At 34.8% G+C, this 26,193-nt stretch overlaps 2 protein-coding genes across 3 annotated transcripts in view; one reads left to right on the top strand and one right to left on the bottom strand.

Annotated features, from left to right (window-relative positions):
• The window catches only part of LOC141460249 (uncharacterized), a 37,521-nt gene extending 11,557 nt beyond the window's left edge, over nucleotides 1-25,964 (top strand). The window contains exons 2-6 of one of the 2 annotated variants that reach the window (XR_012461820.1): nucleotides 5,000-5,170; nucleotides 5,254-5,445; nucleotides 24,630-24,712; nucleotides 25,475-25,560; nucleotides 25,647-25,964. The gene's annotated coding sequence lies outside the window, so the exon portion shown is untranslated. The remainder of the gene's footprint in view (nucleotides 1-4,999; nucleotides 5,171-5,253; nucleotides 5,446-24,629; nucleotides 24,713-25,474; nucleotides 25,561-25,646) is intronic. The other variant, XR_012461817.1, reaches the window with a different exon arrangement.
• LOC141460251 (uncharacterized) lies at nucleotides 5,631-17,287 on the bottom strand. Its single transcript, XM_074140075.1, has 5 exons — nucleotides 17,001-17,287; nucleotides 15,461-15,608; nucleotides 15,337-15,372; nucleotides 10,867-14,090; nucleotides 5,631-6,399 (listed from the first exon to the last, which is right to left on the bottom strand). The coding sequence occupies exons 4-5, from the start codon at nucleotides 11,008-11,010 to the stop codon at nucleotides 5,968-5,970; spliced, it is 576 nt and encodes a 191-aa protein (XP_073996176.1). The 5' UTR covers nucleotides 11,011-14,090; nucleotides 15,337-15,372; nucleotides 15,461-15,608; nucleotides 17,001-17,287; the 3' UTR covers nucleotides 5,631-5,967.
• Nucleotides 25,965-26,193: the final 229 nt, after the last annotated feature.

The following is a 26,193-nucleotide window of genomic DNA, read 5'->3' as shown; positions in this document are numbered from 1 at the left end:
GTAGCGAACATATGTATCGCATTAGATTTAAGGTATTATGGTTTGCTGCCTCTATGATAACTGTATTTAACTATGGCCTAAACGAAAACTAAATTCTTACAATCAATTTAAGCGCTAGAGTTAGTTAATGGTGCTATTAGCTTTTTATAATTTTAGTTATTATATTTTTATTGTTCAACAGAAACAATAATTCTCACCGCTCTAGTTTTTTGGAACAAAAATTACAACTCTTTTTCGTACAATCAGTCTAAAAGCTCCTATACTGTTTTTATTCTTGTCCTTAATTAGTTCATCGAGTTTTTAATTTAGTTTTCCTGACATTTAGTCGAAGAAGTACTGCTTTTCGATTCGCAGTTTTCACAGATTAGACAGTAATAAGTTCTATTCGGGTACAATCTTTTGAAATGTGAGACTCGTAAGAGTTTTTTGAACAAGTATTGATATGAGGCCACAGCATTCCATCTTTTAATTATCGTAAAATTTCCTGGTAGAACTAATAATAATCAAATTGCATTTATTTTAATTTAAACATATTTTTAACAAACAAAAACTGTTAACTATTTGAACAAAGGTAATAGAAATTTAACTTAGAAGTGTTAGTTTGGTCAAGATTTGTGAATAGACCTAACTGTTCGTTAGCGAGACTCTTAACTTTATTGCCTTATCAATCTTAACTGCCTGCCTCTAGACAGCGTATTAAATAACTAGACTGATGCTGCTACAGAAGAACTATGCATGTGCCAAATCCTGACGACCAACAGCAGTGCAGAGTAAAGCCTTCTCTTTCGATTGCAGCGTCTCACGTGTTTGTTGAGAAATCTGTCTGACCGGAACAGTCGTTTGTGACAAGTTTGTTTGTTTGCCGAAAACATGATACTACACATGTAGTAGAGCAACAAATTGTCGTGAAATTTCACATGAAACTGGGTAAAACAGCTACTGAAACTTATCTTTTATTAAAAAAAGTTTATGACGATGAATGTTAATCACATGCGCGAGTTTTTGAGTGATTCAAGCGTTTCCAAGATGGCCGAGAAGACGTCGGAGATGATGACCACCCAGGTCGCCCTTCCACGTCCAAAACGGATGAAAATATCGATTATAATTAATCAACATTACTACCTGGTGAGGTGCTTGCTCAACTCCGTGAAAGAGTAAGGAAAAAAACGACCCGATTTGTGGAAGAACAAGTCATCACGGCACACACTGCATTGTCTGTCAAGACCATTTCTAGCCAAGTACAAACATCCCAGTTTTAGGCCATCCGCCTTATTCGCCTGACCTAACCCCATATGACTTTCGTCTGTTTCCCAAAGTCAAATCTGCAATAAAAGGAACACGATTTCAGTCCGTTGACGCTGTGAAAGAAAATGCGGCACGCGTCATGCAGGAGCTCACAGAGAAAAAGACTTCCAGCACTGTTTCGGACAATGGAGCGTTTTAGGGATAGGGGAGGGGTGTATATTGAAGGTGATAATAAATAAATATGTATAAATTTAAAATAAAAGTGTTTTACAGCATTAGTCTCGTTATTTAATAGCCGTACCTCGTAGACCCATTGTCCATCTTCGAAGGATGATCTGTAAGATGCTCCTATCCAAGAAAAACAGCTAGAACCAAACCTGGGATTTCCGTGTCAAAGCCCAGTCCTTTAAGCCAAATCCTTTCATTTAATGTTTTAATGAATGAAATAGAAGAAGTTGAATACTCCCCACTTAACGCACGTGTTTCACAATAAGAACTTGGCTGGCCGTGGAATATATTATAAATTAAAACGGCACCAATAAGAATGAAGTAAGTGAGATTGGATTATTTCGTCACGAAACACATTTAATACACCTACATATTCCATTCAGTTATTCTCTTATGCACACTAACCTGTTTTTATTTCACTTTTTTAATTAGGACAGTTTTATATTTTGTCTTGTTCTTAATATTAAATTTTTGTCCTTATATTAAAAATTATTGACTAATTAGAGCTGTATGATTAATATTGCATTGAAAACTTGTTTTATTCTTTCTTAATTACACAAATCTCAATATTTGTTTATCGCTATTTTGGTATTTTCACCATTTTTGTTGCAACCAAATGTTTTTACAGCGTTTTTATAAAAGAATTCACTGTTATTTCGAACTGAAGTTTAACTGGTTCATATTAAGAACTGGTTGTTCTTCAAGTTCAGTGCAATATCAATTAAATTAAAGACACTTTTAAAGTTTTGCTTACATTATTTTACTTTTAGGTCTTTTCATATGTTCAGGCCAAAATTAATAAATAAAAATATTATCACATCGAAATCTCAAATATTTTGTACAGACTTTTGAGGCAGATTTACCTCTTTTACTTGGTTACCCAAACACTTATATAAACGCTTTTGAGAAGCAATTTTATATGTATTTCAAGGGTAGTGCACTACCTAAACTCAACGTAAGTATCTGAATTTGGAGTCTGAGAAAACTTGTTACTTCATTTTCTTGCACCTTTTCCAGGATGTGCGAGAACAGATGGATGTTAAGATACCCGGCGGACAGCTTCTGTAAAGCCACGATGATTGGGAAAAGGCTGGTAGATTATTGAATTACGCGATCTAGTCAAACATACGAGGGTCGTTTGAAAAGTCCGTGCAAAAATAAAAACTACTTAATTTTTTGGGGTAAACCTTTTTTATTTTTCAACATAGTCTCCTTTTAGGCTTATACACTTCGTCCAACGCTGCTCTAGTTTGTTGTTCCCTTCCGAATAATAGGATTTGTCCAAGTCTGAAAAATAGCCATTCGTTTCTGCAATCACCTCCTCGTTTGAATAAAATCTTTTTCCCGCCAGCCATTTCTTCATATTGGGGAACAAATAGTAGTCCGAGGGAGCCAAGTCTGGAGAATGGGGGGGATGTGAAACGAGTTGGAACCCTATTTCTATTAATTTTGCGACCACAACTGCTGAGGTGTGAGCTGGTGCGTTGTCGTGATGGAAAAGGACTTTTTTGTGGGCCAATCGTGGGCGTTTTTCTTGCAGCTCGGTTTTCAAACGGTCCAATAACGATGAATAATATGCACCTGTAATAGTTTTACCCTTTTCCAGATAGTCGATGAGGATTATTCCTTGCGAATCCCAAAAGACAGTCGCCATAATCTTTCCGGCCGAAGGAACGGTCTTCGCCTTTTTTGGCACAGATTCCCCCTTGGTAACACATTGTTTAGATTGTTCTTTGGTCTCAGGAGTGTAGTGATGTATCCATGTTTCATCCACAGTGACGAAACGACGCTTAAAGTCCTGCGGATTCTTCTGGAACAGCTGCAAACCGTTCTTGCAACACTTCACACGATTTCGTTTTTGGTCAAGCGTGAGCAATCGCGGCACCCATCTTGCGGATAGCTTTGTCATGTCCAAATGTTGATGCAAAATATTATGTACCCGTTCATTCGAGATGCCCACAGCACTAGCAATCTCACGCACCTTCACTCTTCTGTCATCCATCACCATATCATGGATTTTATCAATGATTTCTGGAGTAGTAACCTCAACAGGGCGTCCAGAAGGTTCAGCGTCACTTGTGCCCATATGGCCACTCCGAAAATTTTGAAACCACTTATAAACTGTTCTAATCGAAGGTGCAGAGTCACCATAATGTTTATCAAGCTTCTCTTTAGTCTCCTGAGGCGTTTTGCCTTTCATAAAATAGTGTTTAATCAACACACGAAATTCTTTTTCGTCCATTTTTTTGAAAATCACTCGACTTCCTCGATTCAAACGAATGCCAAACACAAAGAAATAGACCGATCTGGCTGAAACTTGGTGTGTGTTCTTCCAAGAGATGCTACTAACTAAACATAACCTCGATACGCGCCAGTGGTGCTATCTCTCTGACTTTGCACGGACTTTTCAAACGACCCTCGTAAAAGACAACCAAGTTTGGCTCTGTTAGCTTCTTAACTGGTCGAGATAGTTCTTTGAACTCCGAATACTGAATCTTAGAAATTAGCTAACACAGTATAGAAATATACTTTGTATTCTTCTTTGACATGGACAGCTGCTAGCGTCCATAATGTTTGATAAGATCGAGTGAGATGGTGTTGGAGGCTACGGAATTTCTCACCTAACATGGAAACCACGTTTTTTACTTCCATCAAATAGCCAATTTACATAAAGAACGCAAATTCGAATAGTCTGCATGATCTTAATCATTTTTCTTAACTCTGGTGAAAAATGTGATAAAATACTTTTAATGTTATTTGTTGCTCTCTGTTGGTCACAAAATTATTTTAAAATGCGGATAAACTGTTTCAAAATGTAAAGGTAAAATCTCTACGAGTTTATTGTGGCAATCAATAGTTTATTTTTAGGCACTAGTTAATGGCTAGTAATTGTAAAGTATGAAAAAGTATGAAAAGATAAATTCTACTAACGTTTCCATGGTTATTTGGCCAAAAATAAAATTTCTCTATTACTTTTGTTACTACAACCCTTATAATTTAGAACGGCCTTGAGCTTAAGTCAAGAACATTTAATATAAACAATGTTAACAGAGAACTATTTGATCATAAATTAAATAACCTTCAAAATTCTAATAAATACAATTTAATTGATTAGGTTTTGTTTTAAATATGAACCTGTCGTGACATGTTTTTGCGCAACTTTTCAATACAGATTGTTTGATATTTTGAGTAAATTAGATAAACATCTCTTTGAGCATTATTGTTTTATTGGGAACGGATAAAAACAAAACCTGATAAACTAATTTTTTATTAATTATGATTTTGAAGGCTACCAGAATATAGAATTGATGATTAATACTCTGAACAGCTGGCTCATAAGTATCTCTTTTCTGGTATTTGGTACAAGTATCTGATTTACTCGTATACTTGAACAAGGGACCATATTGCACAATGGAGGATGTTTAACTTTTTTGCGATTCTCTTCACTATGAACCAACAGCTTTCTTTGAACTTAATAAACTAACTTTATGGGCGTTTTTGTGACTTTTATTTTAAACTTTTTCAGAAACCAAAACAAAATGAGAACTTGGGACATTTCATTTCAATCTAACTATGCTATCCCTCTTTAAAAGGATTCATCTTTCGATCTAATTTGGCATTTAGCTGTTTTATAAAAAAGCGATGAAAGTGCTTGAAAAATCTTAATGAATTCTGCAACAACGTATCGAAGACGAGAGTAAGCAAATATTTACCTTTAATATGGTAGCTTTGTTACGATAACACGATGAAATAAGTGAAAAAATCGCCTACTTTTTTCAGATAGAGCTTAATTTCTAACTACCATTTTGAGAATGACAAAAAGAAATAGTTGTTAGGGGAAAGTGGGGTAACTGTGCGCATTTTCCCCAAAAAAATAATAAAAAATTCAGCGAACATGTAAAAACATCCAGGATTTTTTTGTGAGTTGAAAAAAGCTTTGTTTATATTGTCTGAGGAGTAAGACTATCAAAAGTAAGTTAATAAAGACCTATATTTTTTTCGCCTAAAAGCTGCACTGCGCACCCTTACCCATCCTATATGGGGTAACTGTACGCAATAGTCGGGTAACTGTACGCATTACTGTGGCATTTGTATGAATGGAAAAACAATGAAAAAACAATACCTTGAACAAGTAATTATATTATATACAAGTAATGAATTATATTTTTAGTGGTTACAAAAATCGCACACATAATTTTCAGGTGTATCCCAACCAGAACATAGAGCATGTGCCCAACGAGAACATTGTGTGCATCTATACCATAACTCATTTTTTCGAGAAAAATCGTCACATATTACACACTTCTCGTATCCTCTGACGGCAAATCGTCCAGTTCATCATCATCGCATAGTTGATTCACATCAACTTCTTCTTCTGATGAACTGTTCGCTGTTTAAAATCTTCTTGAGCCTATAACGTTTTTTTGTCAAGGATGCTTTTGATTTCACTTTATTTTTTAATCGTTCTTCAACCGCACGACGTCTTCTGTTTTTTTAAATCTCAGGTTTGCGGAGACTTATTTCTGGATGTCGTTTTAAAAACTGATAGTACCAGTCTTTGCCGGCCATTTTTCTGTTTATATTAAAACTGTGTTTAATGTTGTTAGCCTCAGCGTAGGCAAAAGCCAGTTTACGGAACTGAATGCTAGTCATTCCATAAAACATTTTAGCAAGATTCAGCACATGTTCGGATAATTCCTTTTCTTGCTGCTCAGAAAAAATAGGAGATTTTCCCATATTGGGACCCTTTGTTGATTCTTCAGCATCCCCAAGCTTCATTCTCTTCCTTATGGTAGCTTCAGGAATACCATATTCCCTGCCTGCTTCTCTAATGGCAATACCCCTCTTTACCGCTGAGATCGCTTGAAGTAACTGGTCAGCGGTCCAGTTACCAATATTGGTTTTTCTCTGGTACTTGCGTGGCATCTAATAGAAGCAAAATAATTTATATTACTTATTGTTTTAAAGAAATGTTGTCGGGGTAGTCGTACGCGCGCAAGGTTACCCCTGCAATATTGCGCACAGTTACCCCGATAGCATAACCTATACAATTACAGTGAAGAAATATGTTTAAAAAAAGATAATGGAATTTAACAAAGATGGATCATAGACCCTAGAGTGGATCTTTTCAATGACATATACTTTAAATAATAATAATTATATAATTCCAACTTACGGCTTAACTTTGCACGGGAAGAACTTAGACGTAACCAACACAAAACCTTTGCGCGCCAATAATTCATGTGTTAAATGCGCTACCTGTACTGCTTGTCATATTTATGTTTCCAAGACTAAAGGATAGAGAACAGCACCGACATTATTAGCCAAAATCAGTCTTATTGTTGCATATCTCAATGCGCACGATTACCCATCGCGTACGATTACCCCACTCTCCCCTACACTGTAATCAATTTGTCTTCATAATTTCCATTTAACAAATTTGGAAAATAATTAGATATTCACGTACCGACAAAGCACGTACTGTCGTCATTCACGAAATTAGGTAGCGGATTGTATTTGGAATTGTATTACTACAAACTGTTTAAAGTGAATTAATTATGAAGAAAGAGTTAATTATGGTTTAGAAATTCTGAGTTGAAAAGGAAATGTGTGGATTAGAATCTTGGGAAATTTACAGTAAGAAAATGTTGAAAATTTTTCCCAAATTTTTCAATTAAAAGGCCTGAAACTAAATTATTTCGAATTTCCCATTACTTTTTGGGCGCCTTAACTTACAGGCATTTCCAAAATGTAGCACTATTCACTTTCCATCTAAGCGTGGACGCCTCGTGAAGTATTAAAATTAAATAATAGTTAAAGAGACAGGACCAGCTAGAGTTATAACTGGTCTTAGTATATTGTGTTCTGTTTGTATAATATTTTATCAATATTCATTTTCCTGGAAGTTGGTTTAACATCATCTACAACAAGATAACTAACATCCTTTACTAAATGTTAACTGAAATTGATAGAAACATATCTTTCAAAAACATTAATTCTACATTTTTAATCAAATTTTTAATTTCTATTATCTGGTAACGCCAAACAAACCTTTCTTTTGTCTAATGCTATCTATCTTCTTTCTATTCTCGCTGCTATAGCAAGGCTTTAGAACAGGGGTCCCCCAAACTACGGCCCGTGGGCCACATGCGGCCCTCGCCGCACTTCCGGAAGGGGCATCTCTTTCATTGGTGGTCGGTGAGAGGAGCACTATATGTGGAGGTGCCGCAAAGCGCTTCGTCGCTCATGTACAGTACTACTTGCGGTGACGCGGGACGCACGCGTGTCGGCTCCGAAAAAAGTTTAAAATAACAGCCAAAAGTAGGAAGAAAGGCAAAGCACTATAACTAAACCGGACATTGGACCATCTCATTAGCCAAAAGCAGGTCCATAGTTCCCACAGAAATACTGGGCAGTTTGGTGATTTAAATTTACTTGTTCTTTATTTGAAATATTCTATTTGTTCCCGTTTTGTTTTTTTTTGTTTTACTTTAAAATAGTTTTTTTGATATACTCGTAGTTCGGCCCTCCAACGGTCTGAGGGACAGTGAACTGGCCCCCTGTGTAAAAAGTTTGGGGACCCCTGCTTTAGAATTTTGCCAAAAATCAATTTTACCGAGACATAAGAAGGAATGGGCTCTTGCTGTTTTTAGATTATAACAAGTTTTATAATCCAACTTCTCTTAATGATAACAATGATTTAAGAAGGGAACAATACTTGCCACCATCGGCGTTTCCAGCTTCTTGGATAGAAAAAAGCCGGCTTAAATTTGTTTAAAGCTTTTAGGATAAGAAGCAGACAAATCTTTAAAAGTATCATTTTTATTGATAAAAGAAAATATTGATAATTGATAAAATTTATTGAAAAAGTAATGAAAAACTTACTTAGCACCGCCCTTGGCAAATTATCAAAGAAATCATAGCTGTCCAACTACAAGTTGACTCTATGCATAAATTTATGGTATAGCCATTTTGATTTATGTCCTTACTCCAGTAATGTTTCCCTAAACCAGGGGTGGCGAACCTTTTTGAGACGTGGGTCAAATTTTGTTCATTTTTTTTTTTAGTACTAGCTCTTGGGTCACTAATGCCCATTTGCACAAGAGTTAAGTTTAAAAATTTTAAACTCAATATTTTCAAAACTAAACATCTTTAAAATTCAGTTGGCTTAACGTGTAAAACGGGACGAAACAAGTGGCTATGGAAGTCTCTTTTTACAAACATAACTGAACAAAACCTTACAAAAGTGTGTTTTATCTGAAGAAAAATCTAAATATGGTTATTTGCTTTGGGTTGTCGATTTTTTTTAACAAACAAAATATGAGTAAAATTATACATTTTATTTGATATTTTGTAAACACTTTTGCTTTATTTCAAATACCACAAAAGTATTTGTCGTCATTTGCGTTTTAGAACTGTAATGATCAAACTAAAGGTTAAAAGCATTTAAATTGCTTTTGTCAAAGCGTGATAGTAAAAAAAAAAAAAAATACAGATAGAATATAAATTATCCACAACAATTAGAAAATCTAAATCAACCCGCGTAAACAAACAAAATAGTTGCCTAGCAATTGTGGGTCAGTGTCTGACCCGCGGGTCATAGGTTCGCCATCACTACCCTAAACCCTAAGGTTTGAAGAAAGAACTGTTTATCTTCACTTACCATACATTTATTTTACTTTTCTCTATCATCCGCTTAAATCACTTTTACACATATTCTGACCCGCATACTTGATCTCATTGTGTATGCAAAATTAATTCTAAATGTAATCTGTGAAGCAGGGACTTCACGCTTTTCTAGATTTCATAATGGAAAAACCTAAACTAATTTTTATAAAATAATAGGGGGACCGCAAAGTAATCGCTTTCTTACATTAAATTCAAACGAATACATTTTTAATAAGTCTTTATTTTTAATCAATAATATAGTCACCCTCGTTATCAACAATCTTTCACCATCTAGTGTGCAAATTTTCAATCCCGGACCGAAAAAAATCAATTGGTTTTTGAGTAAAATATCTCGAGATGGCATTTTGGACATCATCCAAATTTTCAAGTTTTTTGCTACTAAGAAAATGTTGTAGGGATCGGAATAAATGGAAATCCGAGGGTGCGACATCGGGCGTCCAATACCAATTCATTAATTTTTTCCAGGGTTCGCCTTTGCACAGTGCGATCTTGCATTGTCGTATTGCAGAATGACGCCCTTTCTGTGGACAATCGCAGGATACTTTTCAATTAAAGATTGGTTCACTTGATCCAATTGTTCACAATAAAGGTCTTCACTAACAGTTTTGTCCAGGTTTCAGCACTTGAAAGTGAACAATTCTACGAATACTCCACCAAACACACAGAAGCGCCTTTTTTGGGGGGATGTAAACCCGGCTTCGCAGTACTTCGTAGTGATTCATTTGGAGAGAGAGCCACTGCCTTTTGCGTTTTGGATTATCACATAGGACCCATTTTTCGTCTCCAGTGATCAAACGATCAAAAAAAGGGTTCTGTATGGTGCCGTTGAAGTAATACGTTGCATGTGATGGATCGGTTGGCTTTGTTCTCTTCGGACAGATTATGGGGGGGACCCAAACACAAAGACTTAAGATGTTCCTGGACGGTCGACCATGGTTGGTTAAGGGTGTTTGACAGTTACTCAATTTGTTTGACATGGATTTCCACTTCCACTTCTGCCTTTAGCATGTCGTTGTTCTTCCTGATCGATAGGAGTCACGAGAGATCAAAATTACCGGATCTGAACTTGGAAAAACCATCTTTGGCATTTACGAACGTCTAAATGCACTTGGATAAACATCGCAAATGTTTTTTAGTCGCAACTGTTGCGTTACTACCCTGGCGAAACTCAAAAAGCATACATTTGCCGGATATGCTCTTCTGGTATTTGGCTGGCCATTTCACCCCAAAGTGCAAAAAAAGAAGAAGTTTAATATTTAATTATTTAGAAGTGAACAAGTCATAATAACCTTAAATTGACTTTGGCGCACCTTCGAGATACATAATGAGCCGACAAATGACAACCAAATATCGACATGCGCAGAAACCACATTACTTCGAAGTTTGGAGAAAATGCCTGAGTTAGAGCTATGAGGAGTGAAGCAAATGAAACAAATGGAAATAATTATTAGCTTCCTGCTTGTAATTATGTTATCTTTGCACTCTTATCAATCAGGCTGTGGTGCTCTATTGACGTGTGTAAATCACGTGTGTGTATTTGGTCTGTGTTTTATGTGTAGTGCGTGATAGTATAAGGAGAGTCCCTAATGTTATTCAAAAATAAATAATAATAATAATAAAAAAAAGATCCCAACCTTTCTAATTATTATTCATGAACATTTGTAATGGACCAAGCTTTATTCTTATTCTTATTTTTTATCCTACCTCAGCGCCGCTTCTCCATCTCCTTTTTGTCCCCGTACCTCCTCTGCCGTCCTTCTTGGATCGCTTTTTTATTTCTTTTTTCCACCTTATGTTCCTTCTTGCTGTAGGTTGTGTGGCTAGCCCTACAGTCCCCCCTGTCCACATCTATACCACATCACTCTTCGCCTCTTGCTCACGATGATGACTGGACGCTCATCTGGTCACCCAACTCTGGAAACCTCCTGGTCTAGTGTGCGAGTGTTTTACATGTATGTGTGTGTTCAGTCCACTCCTCCTCTTCGTAATCTTCACCGAACAACTGGAACTTTTCACAGCTTTTCCTCAGTTTTACAATTCAATTTTTAATTTTACTTTTAAATGAACATATTATTTGTATTGTAAAACTTAGGAAACTTACAAAATATTTTTATATTTTTAAATAGTTAATGCGAATAATTGAAAATTAATAAATATTTTAAATCGTCAAATAATTTCACCTTCTAGAAAACATGTTCGTTGGTTATACTCATCTGTTCTTGTAGAGCGACGAAATTGTTCCTTGTTCTCTGATGTTGTTATTTATTTTCAAAGAAGCCAAAGTCAAGGACTCCACTCAACTTCTTTCTGGAGGGAATTAGGTTTCTACTTAATTACATTATTTTATTAAATTCTTAAGAAATGTACATTTTAACAGCAGAGTATGAAATCCTGATAATTTATGTAATTCTTGGTTACATTTTTAAATTGTCTTTCAGACAAATGTACATAATAAAAATTACTTCGATCTTTTACAAAATTTACAACGACCATTTTTAGACACAAACTGTGTCTTTTTTTCAACAAAAGAGCATTTATCTTCGGCCTCAATCTCACTAGATACCAACTCACCAAAACTAAGATTATCCTTCAATAACATACCATTTAGGATTCTGGGGGAACAATCTATTACTGAATTTTTAGATTTAATTAGGTTTTCAATTGAAGAAACTCCACTAAGGATTACAATTTTGCCTACATCCTGATTTTCAGTAAAAAGTAAAGTAATCGCCTATTTTTTCAGGCGGGGCTTAACGTCCAAGTACCAATTAGGTGCCATGGACGGAGGCGGCTAGCAAACATACTTTACTGTAAATTTCTTTTATTAACCATTAAAATAAAATCCAAGGCCTAAGACCGGGAATCGAACCCAGTACCACAATACATATTAGCTTAGCAGGTCTCGCCTCTAACCGCTCGGCTACCGTCGCGCCTCGATTTTCAGTATTTATTCTGTGAGATTTTCAAAAAAACGGAGTATATCTTCCATAAAGAGATAACATGTTTGACTTTTAAATGTTTTCTATTAATTAGTGGGTAACCGATCAATAACGATCAGTATTTTTGGCCGCATAACTTATTTATAAACTAAGAGGAAGAGCATTTGTTATATTATAACTGAAATCTAACCTGTCTTGTTAAAGGTCGCATGAGGAACCTACAAACTGGGTTGGTGAACAGAAATCTGAAAAAACTATTAAAATATCTATACATTAATTTAAATATTAAACCGTATAAATAAAAATAAATGTTTTACAAATTTGCACTGTATATTTTACTTTTGGACACAAAAAAAAAACTGAAAAAAAAGCACGCACGTTTACAAAAAAATGTAGATTAAAAAAAAATAATATGCTAAAATATCGGTAAATGGTTTGGTTGGCATGCAACGGAACTACCGCAGATTGTGCCAACCTAATCGCACAACTAGACCTTGCTATTATGTATTTAAACGTCTTAAAATAACAGACTATACTAAACTTCTCTTGTGTATTTACGCCAGTGGTTCATCTACATATATTTTACACATAGAGAATAATGTATATAGTAAACTGGTTAGAACTAAGATACACCATATGGTATTTTAAAAATTATGTAAAATAGTAAACTGTACTCAACCATAATCTCCTTGCCTGCTGACAAAGTGGCCGTGGACTTACGAACAATTCATTTCTTTTGTAGATTCGTAGCATTTAATTGTTCAGTAATCTGTGCAGATAGCAGCTTTATTGACATTATTATGTTCTTTCTGTTAGTAATGTTGCAGCAAGGGAATCACCAGAGATTCTTGCTACACATGAACCAGAAAAAAGAATGTTTTTTTGATGTAATCGTCAGTTTGAAAATATGCTTTTTCTGGTTAATTGAATAAGTAATGGCAAACGTACTTAATAAATCTTTTGCTTTATTGATTAGGTTGTTAACATTTCTTAATAATTATTGATTTCTTATTTAAAATATGCTGATAAGAAACTTAAATGTTTTAATTTCTCTCATATCCTTTTGAAATGTTTTTTATTTCAACAAGTAAGAAATAATTTAATACGGTAGCCGAAGAAATGTAATATTTAACGCAAGAGTAAAGTATTCTTGTTCGATTATTAACAAACTCAAAATACTAAGCATTTTGAATACGAATTTGAATATATAAAACTACTTCACGTACATGTCAAATAAAAATTATATAAATAACTATTAATGTGGTTGTCTCCTGAGACTTTAAAGTAATAGAAGAATTATATTATTTAAAATAAGTGTACGAGATATATGGCTAACAGCTGATTTATACAACTAACAGTCATCACCTGTTAAGGCCTAGGGAATAACTACCTAATATTAAATTATTGCTAGCTTTAGCGGCCAGTTTACATAGTGTCCATAAGTCTTTCGTCTACTAGTTTCTATTAATTTATTAGCCCATTATTTATGAAAACTATTTTCTTAGTTAAAATTCAAATTTGTCCTGAAAGACTTGTTTTAATTAATATTTGAAACTTGGCGAGTACATTATTTATTACTTGAAAAAAGAAAAGATAGAACGACGATTGAAATTGTGAACACAAATTGGTTTCAAAAACGTTTGAAAAAGATCACATGTGACCTCTCTTTGCCGCCCAATTAATATCTGAACATGAAACCGCAAGTCTGAGGCTACATCAACAAACCCAGGTTTATTTTAAACAATTGGGAAGATCATAACACAGTATCAGGGTTACTTAAAAATACAGAGAAAATTAAGTTTATTAATTTTAATCACAGAAGGTATTCTATTTACATTAATTTTCATGAAACATATGATTTCCTTGGGTTTTCCAATTTTTCCTTTGTTTTTCTCAAGATTTTACTACAAGGCCAAGGCCCTTTTACATAGTATAAGCTACATAGTACATATTTTTATATTCGTTCATTGGACCGGAAACACATTAAAGCTGAAATTTGGATACTAAGTTCAAAATACAGAATTTATCAAGGATAACAAAATATTGTAACTAAATTATAAAAAAAAAAAGTTATTATATTTTTTTACACTGTTTGTTTTATTTTGTTGGCATATTGCACCAGCATTGTTCCGTTTTAAGAAACGTTGCTAAACTGCATTGTAAAATATGCATGCACTCGTCACACTTCGAAGAGAGAAGTCACCTACCAGTGAAAGCTGAGCTAATTTGCTCTCATCACTTCAAGACCGGAAATTGAGTTCCAATTTTATTTATTTGGGCTTCTTGAGGGATTGGGCGACTAAGCTGACAAAAAGGAAGGACCTCAAGATATCTGTAGATGGGTAAATTGAGGACTTGAAAGAGTGTATTAAAGTTGTTTCATTTGAATTGATGGGATTGTGAGCTCTGGAACGTTTTGATGAATTTTTAGTTCAATTTCGTTTGTCCGGATAGTTTTTAAAATTACATTTAATTTTAGTCGTTTAATGTTTAGCGAAAGATATGATCTCTTGCCACCAGTCTCTTTAATAGTCGGTAGCGTCTGCTTGATTCAATCTTTTTCAGTTATGCGAGTGTGTTCTAATTTAATTTGTTGTCGATGAACGTCATTGGTAATTAGGATTGTAGAAAGAAGGGTGCCGCGGAGGATGAAATTGATATTTTGTGTTTTGTTCTGTTGAGTTGGATTACTATTTTTCAAATTCTAGGTTGGGATATCCGCTATGTTTACTACATTTAAGATTAGCCAAAGATAATGCCTTGCGGAAAGCCTGTTTTGGCTCTAACAAAATGATGTACCAACTTTAAAACGTAGTCGATCTGACAAAATTGAACAATAAGATAGGGTAGAAGGATATGGTTCGTACTAGGCCGAAGGCTTGCCCTACATCGAGAAAGAAACCCGTGCAGCATTCCATTTTCTCAAGAAAGGATGGAATGGCTTCCAAAACTTGATGACCTCGTTGCATAGTTGAATGATCAAGTCTGGTGTTTGGGGATTATATTAGAGGATGAGTTTTTCAAACATTTTTACAACAGTTTGTTGGGCATTTTTGAAATTAGGTGCTGTTATAAGTGATTTGGCGAAAGCTTAAGATTTACATATTTTTTAAAGTTATTTTAGCCAGCAAACATATTGTTTAACAAGCTTGCCCTTTTTCTTTTTTTTACGATACTACAGGCAACAGCTATTAATTACTTTTAAAGTACTCTTTTACAACAATTAACTACTCACTTCAAATATAATAACAACGAAAATGGAGTTCCAAAGCTGAAAAAAATCGATTAGGTTGAAATGTAATTTTATTTAGTAGGATTAATTCTTTGAAATTGTTTGGAAGTGCAAATAGTTAAGCGACCTTTTTACACCAGATTTATTTAATTTGTACCATCCAAAATATTAACATTAACTAGATCTGCAATGTTCAAATCAGTCATGTCCTTGTACACAATTTCCTTCATTTAAGTTCATTTACAATCTCAATGTTATTTGCCAGAAACTAAAGACTAAAAATAAAATTTAACGTTTATAATTAATATAAATAAAAAGAGTAATAATTAATAAATTAATTCGTGCATTAATTTTGATTAATATCATAAATAATATTAATAGGGAACGGATTCGTATGTACAATATTTACATATTTTTTTCTAGGCAATTTACAGACGTTTTTCAACTAGAAGTATTCATACTGACACTTTTTAAGCCGTTTGAGTCTACTTTTATTTCACATATTTCCACATATTTGGATGTTATCGCATATTTATACATATTTGATTAAAATAAATAAATATTTCTACATATTTAATCAAAATATGTACATATTTTTTTCATATTTTTCATTTTGGGACTATTTTCATAATTGGGAGGGGGTTGACAGGAACTGTGAACCACAGACTGTAGGGCTGTGAATCACAGTGGGTACAATGGTTATTGTAATTTATACAGAATGCTGCTAAACAGTGACGGGCACTTGTTAGTTCTTTGAAGTTGTCTGTTCTTTCAGCTCGTTCGTTGAAGTGTCCAATTCATTTCGTTCGGTCACTTAGTGTATTCTTTTTTGGGTGAAGTGCCACGAACATCAGCCTCAAACAAACAACTGGTTGCTAAATATCTTCGCGAGTTTCCAGCAGAACTTTTTCGAAGTGATGGAGACATTTTGTACTGTACAGCTTGTGACAAGCGCGTTTCTTGCTCTCAAGGTTCCCAAGTCACCCAACATATTGCCACCGGATCGCACATAGAGAATAAAAACAGAAAGAAAGAGAGGACGTCCTATCAAGCCTTCCTTACATCTCCATCATCAAGCAAGTCTACTCTGAGTACAGATCTGTGACGGGCTTTGGTTAGAGCAGATATCCCTTTCCACAAACTTAAAAATCCTCATTTCAAAGGATTCTTAGAGACCTACTCATATATTGGGAAAAAAATGCTTGACGAGAGCGCTCTGAGGAAAAACTACCTGGAAGATATCTATAAAGATACACTAACCAAAATTCGAGAACATATCAAAGATGGACCGATTTGGGTGTCAATTGATGAAACCACTGACGTTGAGGGCAGGTATATTGCCAATGCAGTTATTGGAAAACTTGACAGTGATGCTGATGTGGATTCAAAGCCATTCCTTTTGAACTGTGAGGTTCTCGAAAAATGCAATCATTCCACCATTTCACGATTTTCATTAAAAAAAATGCCCATATTACTTAAATATTCCAGAAAATATTTTAAGAAAATCACATATTTTCCACATAATTGACGAAAATAAATGCATATTTTAATTAAATATTTGGCATTTTTAAATACATAAAAATCCGTTCCTTAAATATTAATAAATGATATGTCTTAATATTGAACATATGTTTCGATAAAGAGTTGAAGGTGGACTGTTCTCTTACGTGATCCTTGTCATGTGTATTAGTTGGTTCGATCTTGAAGACTCGGAAAACATGTTGTCCTTCGATTTGTGTAAACTGTTTATTTTTCAATTTTAAATGATCTGCAATCGAATTAAAATTAAACAAACAAAAACTGATCATAAACTAAAAATTATTAGATATAACTTCCTAAGTTCTTTTTGAATTTATTTAACAAATTAATCTATCCATTAAAGAATTGACAAAGAAGAATAACAATAATTGTGAATGAAAGTATAAGAAACAGACAATATAAACCTTCTAACTGGTTGTATTTCATTAAAATTACCATATGACCTCTTTTAAAAAAACATCTGTTCTTATTTTTAATGTTACAATTTAAACAATATGTTCATAAATTCAATTTATTATTTAAAATAGAATAGTTCCATCCTCAGACTATATCTTTAAAGTAATATATATTCAAAATAATTTTTATTTAAAAACAGGTAAAAGATTCTTTCTAAATAAACTTTTGACAAGACCTAATGGGAAACTAAGGTTGGGGAATAATTACATTTTTGTTGTGAAAAATCGAGTTTGTTTGTACATATTTCTAAAACATGGGAAGCTAAAACTCGGTATACGAGGGTCGTTTGAAAAGTCCGTGCAAAGTCAGAGCGATAGCACCACTGGCGCGTATCGAGGTTATGTTTAGTTAGTAGCATCTCTTGGAAGAACACACACCAAGTTTCAGCCAGATCGGTCTATTTCTTTGTGTTTGGCATTCGTTTGGATCGAGGAAGTCGAGTGATTTTCAAAAAAATGGACGAAAAAGAATTTCGTGTGTTGATTAAACAGTACTTTATGAAAGGCAAAACGCCTCAGGAGACTAAAGAGAAGCTTGATAAACATTATGGTGACTCTGCACCTTCGATTAGAACAGTTTATAAGAGGTTTCAAAATTTTCGGAGTGGCCATATGGGCACAAGTGACGCTGAACGTTCTGGACGCCCTGTTGAGGTTACTACTCCAGAAATCATTGATAAAATCCATGATATGGTGATGGATGACAGAAGAGTGAAGGTGCGTGACATTGCTAGTGCTGTGGGCATCTCGAATGAACGGGTACATAATATTTTGCATCAACATTTGGACATGACAAAGCTATCCGCAAGATGGGTGTCGCGATTGCTCACGCTTGACCAAAAACGAAATCGTGTGAAGTGTTGCAAGGACGGTTTGCAGCTGTTCCAGAAGAATCCGCAGGACTTTAAGCGTCGTTTCGTCACTGTGGATGAAACATGGATACATCACTACACTCCTGAGACCAAAGAACAATCTAAACAATGGGTTACCAAGGGGGAATCTGCGCCAAAAAAGGCGAAGACCGTTCCTTCGGCCGGAAAGATTATGGCGACTGTCTTTTGGGATTCGCAAGGAATAATCCTCATCGACTATCTGGAAAAGGGTAAAACAATTACAGGTGCATATTATTCATCGTTATTGGACCGTTTGAAAACCGAGCTGCAAGAAAAACGCCCACGATTGGCCCACAAAAAAGTCCTTTTCCATCACGACAACGCACCAGCTCACACCTCAGCAGTTGTGGTTGCAAAACTAATGGAAATAGGGTTCCAACTCGTTTCACATCCCCCCTATTCACCAGACTTGGCTCCCTCGGACTACTATTTGTTCCCCAATATGAAGAAATGGCTGGCGGGAAAAAGATTTTATTCAAACGAGGAGGTGATTGCAGAAACGAATGGCTATTTTTCAGACTTGGACAAATCCTATTATTCGGAAGGGATCAACAAACTAGAGCAGCGTTGGACGAAGTGTATAAGCCTAAAAGGAGACTATGTTAAAAAATAAAAAAGGTTTACCCCAAAAATTTAAGTAGTTTTTATTTTTGCACGGACTTTTCAAACGACCCTCGTACGTCAGAAGACAAGTGAACAAGTTTCACTCTAAATTAATAAATAATAAATTTAAGAGCCTACTGAATGACTTGTTTTTCATTTATTTCTATTATTGGTGAAAGTCCTCCGTAGAGCACTTCCAACCTTTGAATTTTGGGAAGATTTGGTGTGTTTTCTCCAAGGAGTGTGATAGTGGTCATCAGAGAGAGGAAGATTATAAATAATTACCGGCTCTTCTACTCTTTCTAGTACTTCCTTGATTAGGATGATTCCCTTTGATCTGGGGGAGCCACCCTTGGAACAAATTTGGAGCGTTGATGGAGTGGAGTGCCTAAGAAGCTAGCTGTTAGGGAGAAATGTACCCTACAGAATTTTCTTCAGAATATATTTAATATAGTTCAAGTATGCTCCTTAAAGTATTTATCTCTTGCTAACCAAAAGGTTTCTAGGGAAACTAGAAAGAAGGTTTCTATCAAGGAAAAACAATGTACAAGGAGTACGAACCTACCACTTACTTTTATATTAAAGGACATTTAAGAGTATTCCTAGCAACCCTAGTTTGAAAACAAAAAAAAAAGTTCTTTGCTATTTTATTTTAAGCAAAGAACAAGAATATGTTTCTGATTTTGTAAAAGTTTTTTCAAAATAGTTCAATCAGTTCGAATTCATTAAATGCTGATTTTGTAACCAATAACCATTTTATGAAAAAGACGAAGGGATGAAGTTTTCAACTCTTTATTGTAAAAAATAAGGCGCCACGGTAGCCGAGCGGTTAGAGGCTAGACCTATAAAGCTAACATGCATTGTGGTACTGGGTTCGATTCCCGGTCTTTAGGACTTGGATTTTATTTAATGGTTAATAAAAGAAATTTACAGTAAAGTATGTTTGCTAATCGCCTCCGTCCACGGACAGACCTAGTTGGTCGTTAAGCCCTGCCTGAAAAAATAGGCGATTACTTTTACTTACTTTGTAAAATAGAATCCTGCAACTTTTTCATCGACAGAATAGCGCGTCACTCCATGTACACAGAACATGTAACCAATATACAAGTTATCTGTCCATAAAGTGGAATGTTTTCTCTGTTAAATTTTTCCCATTTTTTGGAAAAAAAAATGGGTACAAATAAATAGTAACGTTTAAATACACGAACGTTTACTTTACATAATTCAAATGGCAGTGTCAATTACTGTTCAAATGATCTGGCTGTGTAATAAAGGTGGTGAACAAGATGCCAAATTTGTCTTTATTGTTTAAAAAGTGTTTTATTTTTATTCACTGCGCGGTAATAATTACAAAAAATTGTACCATTTTCGGAATCAGAAAAGTTCAATGTGGTGCATGTTCCTGTAGTGCAGGTTGATGTATCCTGGGTAAATTGTAATATCTTAATTTATACTTGGAACGATTGAAGCAGGCGTAACATAATTGTTCTTTTACATTATTTTGATTTCGTAATAGTTATTTTTATTGGTATTATTTATTTATTATAAAAGTCAACATGCTGCATGCGCCAGGTGGGCCGCAATTGCGTTGCTAGTAACTGACATGGCGGCACACACAACATTGGCACACGGCGAACCGGTTGCGGAACTCTTTGTAAACAATAACTCCTTTTAGTAGCTGCGAAGAAAAAATAAATAAATATAGAATAACAGACCAGACCTCTTAGTGTAATAGAATATTAAGCAGTATTATTTTTTGCAAAAAACCTTTGGTATCTAGGAGCCGCTACATAGCTCTTTTTCACCCGTGCAAAGTATGAGCTAGGCGTTTGTGCAGACAATGCGTTATTTACTGCTACCAAGGATATTCTGTTACTCCTTTTCCAATGATTGTACTCAGGGATCTTTACTTATCCTGTGAAGGGTGTACCGTCTACCCGTGAGGATTGTTTTACACATAGGAAATGTCACTGCCCCATCTGGATTTGATGTGGAGAAACGCCCTAAGATGCAACTCCTTAGATTAGCCCACTTAAGAGACAGGTTCAACTCGTACAACCAGCGTGTGAAGTGGCCGAACTTCTAAGTTACACTACCAGAGTTACGGAAGGCACTCCATAATTGGCTCTGGTTAGACCGCGCACATCTAACAAGTGCGCTTCCAGCTACAGGTTGGTTCCTGGGATAAATTCATGTTACGATTCTCCTAACGCTAAATTAAGGACAGTGTTACATGTAACAGAAATGTCAGGAATAAAAACAAATTGTACTGAGAGGAAAAAAGCACTCAGCTCACCAAATATTTTAAATACATGGAATCTCCTAAATATCTTTATTTTAAACACTTTGATTAACACTGTCTAAATTTTCACCTTTCAATTCCCATCGATTTACTTCTTATTCTTGCATTTAATCACTGAACAATACACTCTATTACAAATAATATAAAATGCGCCCATTATCTAGCTGCAGTGCAACAGAATGCTACCACCAGTTCTGCAAGACTTCCTGCTCAAATTTACTTTATTTCTTTGTAATTATTTTGCTTTCTTCCAATCAGTCCTATCTAACCTGCTGCTCCAGTTTTGACGTATGCAAATTTTATAAAGGTATTTTTAAATATGTTGTTTGACAAACTAGTTTATTTCTTTTGTTAAGTTCGGCCTTAGAAATTTATGTATTTTTTAAAATCTTGGACTACTTGTACAATAAATTAATAATAATAATAATAAAGACACATGACATCCATATTTTGAAGTACTGTTCTTTTATATAGAATTTTATTTAAAGAAAATAACTAGAGCATTTTTGCGTTACAGGTGGTCATTTTGATAATTTTTTGTGGAGAAGCTCAGTTTTGAAATGGTTTAACCTTAAAAAAAACTAAAACGTATTATTATTTTTGTTTGTTTAAAGGCTAAACTCTTTAAAATCCATTTGGTTACATCTAAATCAAGCGTTTTCAGTTTGAAGTTTTCCCACCAAAAATTTATTTATATTTTCTTTGTCTTTTATTTGTAAATGATATTTATCTCGCAGAAGGGTCGCTGTTGGATGCAGTTTCCTGGGTGCTGCAATCCCTCTGTGTTCCTCGCACAGTACTCCATGCACTTATTAAGGACACAATACTCTTACATTACTACATTCACACTAAGGCACATACACTACACACCCTTCCCTTGAAGATAGCTTCGGCCAAGGGTGTAAACTCTTTAAATACAGGTAGTCCTCGACTTACCACGTTGATTCTTTCCTACGCGGCGTCGTAAACCGTTTTTTCGACGTAATTCGGAACATACGTAAACTGCACCATATACAGTACTGTATTACCGTAATAACAGTACAGTACTGTAAGCACTTAGTCTATCCTAACACAGTACCCTACATAATTATCTTCCTCGGTCCTGAGCCGTTGCACACCAAATCACGCACAGTAGTTCGCGGGCTTTTCATAGTACTGTACTGCAAATGGGAGTCGTAACCACGAAACATCGTAACTCGAGACCGTCGTAAACTCGAGGACTACCTGTATAATGTCCTGCATTACCAGGAAATCCTTCAAGAAGGTTGCAGCAACCATGGCCATGTAATCTTCTTAATAAAGTAAGTGTTAGTGCACAATAGTGAAATATTCTTCCTTGAGAGTTTCACCATTTGGTAAATTCTCCCTTCATGTAATTATACTAAGTATACTCATGTCACACTTGGACACCTTAAGAGTCTCACGAGGCCAGTGTTTTTTCAGTTGTTTGAGAAGAGAACTCAAGACGATGGATTCAAGAATACAATGAAATTTTGTTATATTTGGTTTTAACAAATTCAGAATGGAAATGAATATTTTTAACGCAGGATTACAAACGCCACACAATAGGTGGTATAAGTGACTGCTCGCAGTGTTAAAGTGTGAATTATAAGATTTGTTAGAATTGTAGTCCACATAGGACTAGTAAATCAATCTTTTCTAATGTAGCCAACTTTTTTAACAGTCTAAATCGTTCAAGTTCTTGTACTTTCAATCAGGCATGGATGGGAGCACTACGTGATGAATAACACCAAGTAATAAATGTGATTAGCAGTTGGAATTGAAAAACCAATCAAAATCTTGCTCCCCGCGATTTTTATTTGTTTCCTCTACTCAAGAGAGACCTCAAGTCAAGGGTAATCACTACATCTCAGACGATGAGGTAAACGCAGCTATCAAGTCCTGGAATCAAGAAAAATCAAAAGAATTCTTCAGTGACTTGTTTCACGTTAGGAGAAATATATTAGCGTTAATGGTGACTAACATTTAAAAGTAATTCATAATTGTGAAGCTAAAGAATTGTACTTGATAACTGTTTTCTTTCCACCTCTCCTAGCATGTGTTCATTACTTTTCAGCCAACCCTCGTAAATATATGGAAGGTAACGTAATCGGACGCATTACAGTTAAAGTTTAAAGTTTTTTCAAAATTTCTGTGTAATTTAGTAACAAGAAAAACCAATGATTTGTTAACATATGTTTTAATAGATTAACAAACAAAATCAAATCCAGGTATAGAGTGGACTTTTCTCTACTTAGTTATTATAAGTTAAATGTCACTAAGATATAGGTCAGCTGATCTCTAGAAAATAATTGACTTTGTTACAAGATATTTATTTAGTAATTCCAATAAATAGATGATTTTCTGTAGTACTTTTGTGTACGTAAACTTCCTGGCCTTCTAATTGATTTCAGGTGCATCACTGATAAGTCTAATTCATTATCCACTTTCTATTATCTTTTGTACTTTTTTTTAGATCTAAAATAAGAACTTGATCCTACGTGGAAGTGGAGACAAAACGACGTACATCCGTACAGCGTACACAATGTATATGTGTGTGTGTTCCCAGTATATGTGCGACCAGAAGATAATGAGGTGCAGACATTGACAAATCTATGACAATCTCTTGTGGTAAACTTCTTAGTTGACACGGCCGTTTAGGAGGATCTTAAGACAAGGGCTACCTACATCCGATGCTCTGACTACCTAACCACTTCACCCGTTCGTTTGGTTTCTCCTTGTACGCACGCGCCCACAGTCACATTTCTTATTCTTCTACTTCTTCTTCTCCTCTCTCAGGAACTCATTCTTCTTCCTGTTTGTACCGCACACATGCTCTAACTATTTCATTCCAAGGATACTCACATCTGGAAAAGAAAATTCGTCCTCTTTTTTTGCTGTTCCATTGATGGATAATAAGAAGTCTTCATGTTGTAATTTGCCCAACGATTGACCCAGCAACATTTATCAAAGACTTATTACTTCGTTCATAGTTTTTTTTTTCTGCTTCCATTCGAATTAGGCAAGATCATTATTAAATCGTTAGGTGTTCATGTAAGTTGTTGTGTTTTTTTTGGCAGAGTAGAGTCAGCCTGTGATTTTAGGTTGGAAATATTTGTAAACTTACTTTGATAGCTGCCATCTCCATTCACTTTTCCTCTTTCACAAACCATGATTGAAGATTGCCGCCGGCTCATCTACCACCACCACTTTTAACTATCCTGGTCATACATCACTCATTACGTTGAGTGGGCGCCAAAACTCATTCATCTGGAAGCCATAAGATTAGCCATTTTTCTTTCTGTGTCTAGCTGGACGAATCCTTCTTTTAACTTTTTACAAGAAAAACATTGTTTTTCCTTCTTCTTGCTCTTTAATGGCCTCAAATTTTGACTATGGTTGCTTAGTGTATAAGCCGGTCTTTCTGGTGATCTTGAAGCTAAGCTTAAGCGCCTCCATGAACAGTTTCATAAGATTTATTTTCAGCATTTGTTTATATTTCAGATGAGTTGAAGTGGCTTCTTCCTGCCTATCGCCGCCAGTATTTTTTGGGCTTCATTCCTGTACCAAGTCATCCAATCTCAAAGGTAATCCTATATTTTTCAACTCTTCGAGTTCAAATCCTCGATCCAATCTCGCAGTACTAGATCTCGTTCCTCTGATCTCTATATTCTCTCACACCGTACTTCATCCTTTGACAAATCTTTCTTAATTCGCGCTACCTCTTTCTGGAACTGCTTACCATCATCTGCCCCCATGCTTCTATCCTCTCCATCTTTAAATCCCTTCTGTTTAATTATCTCCTTTCTATCTAGCTTCCTCCGAAATCAATTTATTTATTTCCTTAATTTAAATTCTTATTTTTGTAAATACTTACTTATTTTTTGTATATAAATATCTAAAATACAGGCCAAACTAATAGGGTCTCCAACTGCACATGTATTTATTCTAAGGGGACAATAGTCCCAGGATAATAAATTTATTTTCTTCCTTTCTTAAAATAAAAAATACAGGATTACAGGAGTATCAGAATTATATTTAAAGAGTATTAAAACTAAAAATACTTGGGGAGTGTTTTCTTATTACTCCTGATGAACAAAATTGTCCATCTTTGTTAAGTGAACTTAGAAATGCCTAAGAAAGTACTGCCATGGATTGAACAAATGGCTTCTTGTTTCCGTTGTCGAGGCTAATAAAGAAAATTCTCAAAAAATAAATTAAAACAAAAAAACAAATAAACAAAACCTAGTTGTACTAATTAAGAACTTAGATTAAAGTTTCTGATTTGGTTCAAAATATTTAGGAAAAGTTGTAATGAAAATAAACTGACTTTTTCCAAATTTTCGCAGGAATTTCTTGTCCTTCTGTATATCCTGCTACCTACTACTTCTGATGTTGCATCAAAAATACCTCCTGCAAAGAGCTTCAGAGAGCTGTAAGAAAATGTAGAAATTACAGTAAGACTTTTCAGCTATAGAAGTCTAATAAATACTTCTTGCAGGATGTTTTTTTTTTTTTCAGCGAAACATTGAGAGCCGTTTTTAGCTTGGCTTCTTTAATGCCTTCGAATTGTTTCTTTCTTAAGAGATGTTATCCAATGTTAACAAAATCGTCTCGCTTCTGGAGAAGCTTCTTGTCAATTTTCTTGCAGCCAAATTATGTTCATAATAAAAGTTGTATATTAACATACATAACATACTATTAGAATCCAAAGTTTAATGAAGAAAAATATTGAAGCCTTCTCAAGAAAATTAAAAAAATTATTTAGTAAAGTTAGTCGATTGTTATTGAGCTTACTTTAAAACCTTACTTTAGCATAAATTTCTGTTTGCATTACGAGAAATAACAAATTTAAACTTTCTGTGACCCTCTTCTTTTTTGAGTTTTTTTTTTGTAAGATTATATATTTTGTTATTTGTGAGATATTTTCTGAGTTTGTGTAAAGATTGTACTTGATCAGAATAAAAAGAGAGTGAGGCAACATTGTCTGCATATGCGAAGATTGTTGCATTAGGATGAGATAGAATAAATATATGTTTCAAATTTTAGTCCATTATTTAGAAAAAGA

Source organism: Rhodnius prolixus, unplaced genomic scaffold (assembly GCF_049639745.1).
Source record: "Rhodnius prolixus isolate KJV_2025 unplaced genomic scaffold, Rpr scaffold_6, whole genome shotgun sequence".
NCBI lineage: Eukaryota > Metazoa > Arthropoda > Insecta > Hemiptera > Reduviidae > Rhodnius > Rhodnius prolixus.
The sequence above is the reverse complement of the archived record's forward strand: the minus strand, read 5'-3'. Positions and strand labels throughout refer to the sequence as shown.